This window comes from Austrofundulus limnaeus, unplaced genomic scaffold, assembly GCF_001266775.1.
Source record: "Austrofundulus limnaeus strain Quisiro unplaced genomic scaffold, Austrofundulus_limnaeus-1.0 Scaffold142, whole genome shotgun sequence".
Taxonomy (NCBI): domain Eukaryota; kingdom Metazoa; phylum Chordata; class Actinopteri; order Cyprinodontiformes; family Rivulidae; genus Austrofundulus; species Austrofundulus limnaeus.
Window position 1 is genome coordinate 529,989 of NW_013952544.1, and position 10,327 is coordinate 540,315.

General features: G+C 38.2%; 1 protein-coding gene across 1 annotated transcript in view; it reads right to left on the reverse strand.

Moving 5' to 3' along the window:
- Nucleotides 1-8,664, reverse strand: part of LOC106523000 (laminin subunit beta-2) — a gene marked incomplete at its 5' end in the record, with an annotated part of 29,201 nt that extends 20,537 nt beyond the window's left edge. Inside the window, 5 exon segments of the mRNA XM_014016279.1 lie at nt 3,914-3,977; nt 4,134-4,322; nt 4,409-4,482; nt 8,285-8,420; nt 8,495-8,664. Of these exon segments, the coding sequence (XP_013871733.1) occupies nt 3,914-3,977; nt 4,134-4,322; nt 4,409-4,482; nt 8,285-8,420; nt 8,495-8,664 (633 nt within the window).
- Between the last annotated feature and the right edge of the window lie 1,663 nt (nt 8,665-10,327).

Sequence of the window (10,327 nt, forward strand, 5' to 3'; positions counted from 1 at the left end):
TTGCGTATATATATAAAAACAATATAATAACCCCGCTTCATGATTTTAAGGCAGCAGCAGCAACAACTGAGCTACCGCAGCCAATACTTGGTTTTCCTGAGAATATTCAGCTCATTTTGTCTTTTAAACTAATTTGATAACGACGACATGATCCAAATGTTGAGTTTCAGCCAAAATGGAAACTCTAAACCAGAGACAGTGATGTAATGATGTTAGGATCCATCAATCTGCCTTTTATTTCTTTAAACTGTTTGGGGAGGGTAAGGAAGAAAGATTATTTCTTTCCAAAAAGATTACCGGTAGTCTGTTTTTCACCCTAATAGTCATCCAGAAAATAGTGATGGGAACATAATCCAGCTGTTAATGAGAAGAGGTAGGTGCACGCACACAAATACAAGCGTGCATGTAAGGACACTTTAATCATATTTTCATGGCACACTTCTTTCCTTTTACCATAATATGCAAGCTATCACCCCCCCCACACACCCCCACCCCAAAAAAAAAAAAACATGGTAACTTTTTCTACAAATGGTTCCTCCCCCAGCAATAAGAAATTTAAAGCTTTGCCCTTTTTTAAGTTGTAAAGTAGTCCTATCCCAACCCTAAACTTTGCTTCTCTGGATTTATCTGCATTAAAAATAATAATAATAAAATACAAATCTGTCTCTGACAGGTGAGATTTAATCCATACAGCCTCTCAGCATAACACTAACACCCTGTTCCTCCTCTTGGTGTTATGGTAGACTGGAGAACAGCCATTTGATTCAGTGAAAAACAAAATGCAGCAGCTTTCAACAAGCCAGAGGCTGAAACTGAAACTGACGTTCAGCAGCTCCTTTCTTGGCTGCTGAGTGTGTAACATCACTCCAAACAGGATCCATCAGACACAACGGCTTTAACATTAGCTCTTTCAGAGTCACAGTGAACACAGCACAGAGCTTTGTGATATATGACACTTTCCCCTGTGGAAAGGAACAAAGGAGTGGGGGAAGATCTTAAGCAATTAGGATATCCAAAAAAGCATGTTTTATGTTCTTTTACATAAGTACAATATAATCTGATGTTAATAATGACCATCAGAAGCAAGGATCATTCTTTTCATTACTTTGCTCTGAAACTTTAAAGTTATTTAGATCTTTTTTCCAAGTTTTATCCAGTCCGAAACTCATCTTTGTTGACTGTAACCAATATTTGACAGGAAATTTATGAACTTTTGAGATGTTATCATTTTATTGTAACACAATTAGCAGTTTTAGTAAAAAATGACTAAAGATTTTAATGATTAATAATGATTTACATACTACGATTAGAGGTACAGGCATTCTGGCAGTGTATAAAGTTAATATGTGTCACAAGGTGGCATGTGTAGAAATTAGGGCTGTGTATTGGCAAGAATTTGGTGATACGATACGATATATCCCGATATATTGCGATACTATAAGCAAGGCGATATATTGCGATATATTGCAATTTTTTTGTCCAAAAATTCTATTAAATAAAAACCTCTTACAGGGGGGAAAAAATGAAAAACCAAAATTCATTGTCTCAGAAAATTCTAATATTACAGAGACATGCTTTTGATACATTTAGCTGTGTTCTGCTTTGTATGTATTTTATTTTTTTGTTTCATATTTCTTATTTCATCCATGTTTTCAATTATTAGACTAAATTTGACAATAAATAGTTTGAAAATATTTTTTGCAGCTTTTAGTTTTTAATATTAATTTACAATATATACACAACACTTAACTGACTAAGCTGGTTCACTGCTGCCAACTAGTGGTCAGAGGCTGAACTACAACATAAAAATGAACGGCTGGCAGGAAAGTTGACATTTTAAACCTTTATAAAAAAATCGATACAGGGATATAGATAGATATCGATACAGTATCGGGAAATGAAATATCGCGATATTTCAGTGAATCGATATTTTCTTACACCCCTAGTAGAAATAGGCAGATATAGGCTGTGTTAATTCATGGGTTCCAGCCAATGTCAACCGCGGTCTACGTGGGCCGTAGGTCGCTAGTGTCGACTGCATAACTGGCTGTGAAATGAAACAGTGTAGTCTACAGAAAACATATGTGTGCATCACCACGTGCTGCCTCGTCACCATGATGATGCATTTTATATCACATCGCTTCAGTTGTTTTGTTCAACGTAAATAAAGAATAAATAAAAAGCATTAGTCATTTGAGTTTAGCTCCAGTATCAGTACTTGTAACTGCATTTTATTCAACGTCTCATTGCAACATTTTCTTCAGCTAAGTTGCTAAATTTACATTCTTCGGTCCGTGATAAATTTCCAAACTCTGTCGTAAAAAAAATAATAAAGTCAGCTGTCATTGTTTTTCTACGGAGCACGCCAGGGGTCAGTGGTGGGATAAAAAACAGCCGCCAGAAATCCGTGTGCACAGATTACTAAACTGAGCGCACGGATTTCCAGCGGCTGTTTTTTTTCCACCACTGACCCCTGGTGTACTCTGTATTTTTCAGTTTAATTTGTTGATGGCGCAATGAGTTCTGGGATACCGTTGGCTGTGTAGGAAGCTAAAACATTTTAGCCTTTGTCGGCCACAAAGACTGCAGGGTTTTGTCGGCTGCATGAGTAGGCGCCTACGAACTGGGACAGCCTACGGAGCAGGGCAGTGACGTATTTGTCTGACAAATATGGTCGACGTCGGCTGCAGCCCACGATTTGTAGCCACAGTGGTTGAAACGTTTACAACAATTGAACATTGTCAAAATATAATATCTTATTTATGGGTTGTTTAAATTAAATATCTGAAATTTAATGTTAAATAATTTTTTGAAGCCCTTTTTTGAGCAGTGGTCACAAAAATACCGTGATTTTTAGCAGAAAATTCTTACATTTTTGTCATTTTCTTGCAAGCTAGCAAAGCTTTTTTTTTCTTTACAGCAGGTAAACTTTAATATTCAAAAACTGTTTGAGGCTTTTCACTTTAATTAGAATAAAATAAAATAGGATTAAGACGAAATATTAATGATTAGGAAGACAAATCAAGGTTCGTGACATCAGTGGGGTCCTGGTGTCAAAACGTAGCTTACTGAATCTGAAAATGTGCTGAAGTCCTTTAGACCAAATTTGTCTTTCACTGGATGAGATGGGTCACCTTTAATTTCCCTCTAGATTTCTAATAAATTCAGAAATGTTACTGACCAGTAATTTGGCCAATTTAACTACAGATTAAAACAGTGATGCATAGAATTTTAATTTTCCAGTAATATAGTACATAATATGCCAGTAATGTAGTGATTTTATCTTGTTTTATAATTTTTATTTTTTACACGTTTGAAATAAACGTGAACTAACTGATCAACATTAGATAAATAAATCTGGATTAATTTGATGTGAGGGGGTTCGAGGTCATCTGAGATATTTCACATCAGAGCATGACGAGCYCTGCTGCTGCTGCTGCTGCTGCTGCTGCTGCTGCGATGGAAACAAAGTGAGGGTTTCTGGGAAAAGCTCTAATGTCCTGCCAGTCTAAACATGAAGATCAGGACAGCGAGGCTGTGTGGGAGAGAAACAGCTGCTTTTCACATCTCTGTCTTCCACACAGCAGGACCATGTTCCACACTCCTTCAGCTGTCTGTAATGTGGCACAGCTGGATGATGGGGGCTAATTGTGCTGGCTGAGGTCTGATTTATGGTAACTAATATAAAAAAATAATTTAAAAGTTTATTTTTCTTTTCTCCAGATTTTTAAGTTTGGCTGTAACTCACTATATTTCCTCTAGTTCTTTGTTTAAACTGTCGTATTTCCAAATACGATGTGAAAACAGCTTGTTTTTATGAGCGTTCTGGGTCTTTAACATGTTTTTTTCTCAAAACCTTTTACAACCCTTTAAATTAAATCTATTTGCTGTAACAGTATTCAGTGTGACCTACTCTGGATGCTGGGGCTGTAGGGGTCATCAATCCTGATAGACGGATCCAAGACTCTGTAGATGACCTGTAGACCAGGAAACACACAAAATGCACTCAAATTACTGAGAAAAAAAATATTCTGAGTCTGAAGTGTGAAACCTTYGTGCTWGAAGGAGCTTGTAATCGCACAGTTGTGCATTCGAGAAGCTCTAACTTAGTGGATGAAGGAGGAGGTTCTTACCTCTCCTTCCATCGAAGGCTCAATGTCAGAATAGCGGGACTCACAGACGACGTCGTTAATGTTACGCAGCGGACCCTGAGATACTCCAGGAAAGGAATCAGCACAGTCGTGAGCAAAGTAGCGATAGATCTGCCAGGTACGACCAAAATCTGCTGAACGCTCAATAAGCATGGCTGCTGGACGGAAAGTCTGCAAGAGCAGAAAGTCAACATTCCTTTACGGTATTTTTACAACTAAAAGTTTTTTTTTTTACGTCAAATCTGTTCATATCTTACCTTGAATGTCATGATCAAATGAGTAAAATGAAACTCTGCCTCCAGGTCCAGCTGGATAAAAACATCCGACTTTCCTGAAGGAGGCAAAAAGAAATTTTTACAAAAACATGGACTTCTACAGCTAGCTTCAGTTGATCGGATCAATAATTATTAAACCACCTGTTTGATTTTTTTTATCTGCAGCTTTGATTTCCTCCAGCTGGATGACACATAATCACAACTAGTGGCAGAAAGTCAAGCACTGAACATGGTTTTGGTTGAGGGATGGCTTGTTGACAGGAAAGGTCACTCACTCCCAGCAKGAAAAATGTAGAGAGAAGGTTTGAAAAGCCCACACACTGCCTGAATCACAAGCCTTTCATTTTGAAGGACTTCTCAACTCTGAACTGCTTTCCCTCCAGTTCTCTGTGGTAACTTCTGCAGCTCAATGAGGGGTTTCCCCATTTCTGCACATAAAAAGATGCTTTTTTTGACAACTTAACTTAATGCAAACTTTCAACTTTGAAACTATTGATGTAAAAACAGAACAGATTTTATGCTGATGAAAAAATAGACTAAAGGATAAAATACTCTGCACCAATAAAGCTAACCCTTCAAAATTAAAAAAACTATTTAGTGTTTTAGGATTAAAGTAGAAATTTGATGCTTTTAAATCCTTTCTTTTCACATTTAAATCATTCACTTGGGGTTTTTATAAAATGGAACTGCAATGCTTTGGTCTGAAATCTTCTTTATTCTAACTTTACCAGACCCTCTTTCACCACTTTTCTGTTGTGTGCCTCAAAGCAGCTGGTTTTAATACTGCTCCTTTAAGATGCTTCAAGCCCCGCCCCCCTCCTGCTTCCAGGCCGGTCCACTCCGGTTTGAGAGTGGGAGTTACATTTTCTAGTGGTGCAGAGATGTTTTATTTACAATTTAATTAAAAGATATCAACAACAGAAAACCTGTCCATCCAGCCTTACATGTTGGATCCAGTGTCTGACCCAGAACCAGTGTCTGACCCAGAACCAGAGTCTGACCCAGAACCAGAGGAGAATTAAGATGAAGAAACTGTAGTTGGTAAATCCAGACCTTATTTGCAAATTCCATTACAGATAATTTGACGTAATAGTAAAGAAAATATAGAAAATATAGAAAACTGAAAGAGCTGAAAAATATGACCCAAACAGAAAATAAAGACATCTTTGCAGCACCAGGAGAGACTAAATTCAACTTTTCTGCCTCCTAGTGACTCCACGTTCACAACAAAATGTATTTAACAGCTAAAATAGTGGATTTTGTATTTGTCCCTTTTAAAAAAACTTTGTTTTTCTTCCACACTATTACAAATGCACCAATTTACATTTTCAYGATAATAAATGATCAAATATGATAAAAATCTTTCAATAAAGTCATGTAATTCTATAATAAAGCTATAKAATCTTTATTCACACCATTGTCTGTACATTTGTGCAGATGATTTAAATTATAGTTCAATGATTTATTTAAAAATATAGTACTTTACATTTAAACAGTAGTTTGTTTTTTGTTAAAACTCTTTGATGTGTGAACTGGACTGTATTGGATTACACTTGAACGGGTTATAATTGGTTTCTGTTGGACTGTATTCATTTACTTTCAATTATAACTCTTAATTGTTTTCATTTTTGTCCTGGAATGACTTTTGTTGTGAGTTTAAGTTATGATTATGCTTAAACATTTGTTTGTTTTATTTATTTTATGCAACCAATTCGGTTAAATTAAAACTGCCTGCAGTCTAATGCAAAAACCTCTTCATCAATTAACTAATTAGTTATGTCAAACAAAACAAACATTTCCTAGTTTGACATAAAGTAATAATAATCTCTGAACAGAAATTACAGAGTGCATGTTTCCAGACAATCAACAAACACAAGGAAACGTCTGTGTTTCAAACCAAACAGGCCTCACTGTGTGCACCATGTACTGCCACACAGAAGCCATGGAAAATCTGAAGTAAAAATAGTCACTTTACTTCCTGTGCCCCTTCGTCCTCTTCAGTTTCTCTCTGGTTCTATTCTCGGTTTTGGTGTGGCACAGTGTTGTCAACAGAACTCCATTACTGCCTCAGGACTTTTAAACGAGTCTTTTGTAAAATAAAAGCCAATCATTCATAAAGTCCATTTGTTAAAATTTGTCCCCTTCGAAGTCAAACTGTCCRATTCTGTCCTGAACTTTCCTTTCACTTTTCCTTTTATCGTTATGTTGGGACAGATCTTTGCTCCTTTTTGCTACGCACCTCTCTAATGAGATGTCACAGATACTCTGTTATTAGGCTGATCTGTAGCTGCAGGGAGGATGTGGGACGCAGTGTGTTCATGTGGAAACTTTATACAGCTTTTAAGTTCTCTCCAGCTACTGGTTACTTTATGCTTGTGGTTACAATGAACTTTCATGTTTTACTTTTAACCATTCTTTCTCTTTCCAACAGTCATTTATTTTTCAGAAAGTCCAGATCATTAACTTTTATTGTTCTTTTCCTTCTCTTAAAATATTCATGCAAACAGTTTTAGATTTTGACCAAGTAGCAGTACTTAAAGCAATTAGATTTGATAATTTGGGGTATAAAGTTGGTCATGTTTGATGATGGCAATAAGATTAAAGGTTTTTGACACTGCAGGGATCCCAATATGAATGTCTCTTAAAACGACTGAGTTTTTTGTAGTTTTTCCACCTCTGCTGACTCCTTTCGATGCAGAGGAGCATTGGCTGTACTCTGAAGCTCCTCATCTTAACTCGTCAGCTGAGCCTGACCACCAAGACTCTCAGATATTTGACTTCCTCCGCTTGATTCAGAGGGCATTTTTCAGCACCCTAATCTCAGACAGACATTTAAAAGGCGAGCTCAACAGATGTGCAGTTCCACCTAGCTTGTAATACTAACTACTTCTCGGTCCTTTTCAGATTAAAAAATGCCTTCTTTGAGGAAATTTATGATTCCTAAGGACGAAAGTTCATCAAAAATGGTTGGACTTTTCTCCTACGAAAGGTTGTGAACACCATGAAGCATTGTGAAGACGTGCTGAAGCGGGAATATCAGAAATGTTAGGAGCTTCTTAAAGAGACAGAGGCCAATTTCAAAGTGTTTAGATACCGCTATGATGCAAAGTCAAATTTATTTTAAATATATACAGCATTTTTAGGGATACACAATATATCGGCATTAATATCGGTATCAGTCTGATGAGTAAAACTGGGTCCATATTAACATCTGATATTAATTTTCTACTTTTTAGCTTTGTGTTTCTGTTTTGTGAGGGGAAATGGTTGGTCAAGTGGTATCTGTTTGATCATGAAAAAGGCACAAGTGTATTTGTGTACATATGTATGTAAATAATTTGTGTGTTTGTGCAATATCAGTAAATATCAGTTATTAGCCATAACACCAATAATTATATGGATATCAGCTAAAATTTTCATATCGGTGCATCCCTAAACATTTTCATAACAACTGAAGGTAACATAGGTGATTATGGTTTAGAATTGAACTATGTGCCTGGAAAACACAGTATTAAGGTATTTCAGGTCGAGAAAGCACGTTGATTCTGTCACCAAACACTAAATATTTTTGTTGCATTGAGATCACGTGCTCCAGCTAAAAGAAAATGCTGCATAAAAGTAAACAAACTTCATCAACAGAAGAAGGTTCACTGAACTTCCTACTAAGCTGCACAACACTAGAGCCAAACATGTCTGTTCACTTCAGCTAAAACTGCTCCCCAACACAAGTCGAACTTTTTATAATCCAAGTTTTACTTGGATTATATTTTATATATATATATTATTTACTTGTATTTGAGTTTGAAAACAAGTCAACTAAAATAAAAGTTGTGAGTAAATGAAACAAAATGTCCAAACCATTCTCCGACTGCCACCAGGACTTTTTGCGGTGAGGTTTGAAGGTGGTGATGACGTTCTCTATCCGGTGGTTGATGGTGTTGTAGACGGGGTCATACGGCCTCCTGGAGTCACACTCAAAGCACTTCTTCTCGTCCTGCAGCAGGACAGAACGGCGTCAAGCTACACGATAAAAAATGGACGACATCTCCAAACGTCCCACGTTCTCACCTGCAAATGACTGACGATGCAGTAGGGCTCTTTTCTTCTCATGCCACATGTGGACGAGGCCTTCAGGTTTTTTTCTCTTCCGACCAACAAATCTCCAGTTGCTGGGTAGCAGCTGCCGTGGGCACAGCCATGGGCTTGGTCAGGCTCCTGGCCAGCTGTGGCAGCCAGGCCTGTGAGGAGAGAAACAGGAAATGAATTTCAGTGAACAGGAAGTGACAATGTAGATTGGCATCACTGGCTAATAAATTAAACTTAAACTTTTTTATCTTTTATGAATACTGAGACAACAAAAGTTTTAATTGTTTCCTTTAATTAGTTTTTACCTATAATATATGCAATAATCAACATTTTTTTCTTTTCAAACAATTCTGACGAGCTCCAACAGGCTTTAAACAACAATGAATGAAGGTTTTCTTGTTTGACATAAATGCACTCCTGCATTTGGACAGCTACTTTTTATCAAGATCTGATTCTTTGTTGAGACAACATCCACTGACAGGAGGATTATTTAAGATTAACAGGCTTTGACATCAGCAGGGGTCCAAAAACATGTCTAAAAASAGACCTCGGTCACCAGCTGAAACCAGTCAGATCAAACAGATGTAACCTAAACCAACAACTGGTTACTATAGTTGCTTTAAGCCCAATTTAGATGCAACAGTAACAGAAATACATCCATGACTGATGTTGAGCAGACRTGATAAAAGTGTGTCTGTTTCAGAATTGGAGCCACAGTGTGAAGAAGTAGCTGGGCTACGTGTGGGAGTTAAAATAAACCTTATAAACTTTCATGACAACCATCAGCAGCCGTGCAGCATTCCAGCAGACATCTATATGAGTTTATCCTCCTGTCTGTCTCCTCAGAGACCCTCAGTCTGACCATAACAGGTGTTTCTCATTTCCCCTCAACATACGCTGTGTGCCAAACCCTCAAAACACCAAACACTGATACATATTTGCTGATCTTCACCCTCATAGTTCACAAAAAATACGTCAACAAATCTCACATTGAGAAAATGTATGGTGTTAATGTCATACTCATTCTCATTTATCCTCCCAACCTTTACTGGCCAGACTCYACTCCAGACGTAGTGAACGAAAGAAGGAGATCACAGATACAAGCAGCTGAAATGAGTTTCCTCTGCGGGGTGTCTGGGCTCTCCCTTAGAGATAGGGTGAGAAGATCAGTCATCCAGGAGGGACTCAGAGTAGAGCTGCTGCTCCTCCAYGTCCAGAGGAGCCAGTTGAGGTGGTTCATCTGGTTAGGATGCCTCCTGGATGCCTCCCTGGTGAGGTTTTCCGGGCATGTCCCACTGGGAGGAGACCCAGAGGAAGACCCAGGACACGCTGGAGGGACTATGTTTCTCAGYTGGCCTGGGAACACCTTGGGATTCCCCCAGAGGAGCTGACCCAAGTGGCTGGGGAGAGGGAAGTCTGGGTCTCTGCTTAGACTGCTGCGACCCGACCCCGGATAAGAGGAAGAAAATTGATGGATGGATTACTGCAGTTAGTGCCATGTGATGACATATTTTTGTGTGTGACAGCTAATGCTAACTTTACAAACTTGTTTAATCAACTGAAATAGACATCAACCAGAGTACGAGGAAAGACAGGAAATCCTGGTGCTATTGTTATCTAATAATCGCAGTGCAGTAGCAGGCAGCACTAATCTAAAAATTAGTTCCACTAGCCCTAAAACACCAACTCAAATATTTCCATCCATCCATCCATCCATCCATCCATCCATTTTCTTCCGCCTATCCGGAGTCGGGTCGCGGGGGCTGCAGCTTCAGAAGGGAGGCCCAGACCCCCCCTCTCCCTAGCCTCTTCTTC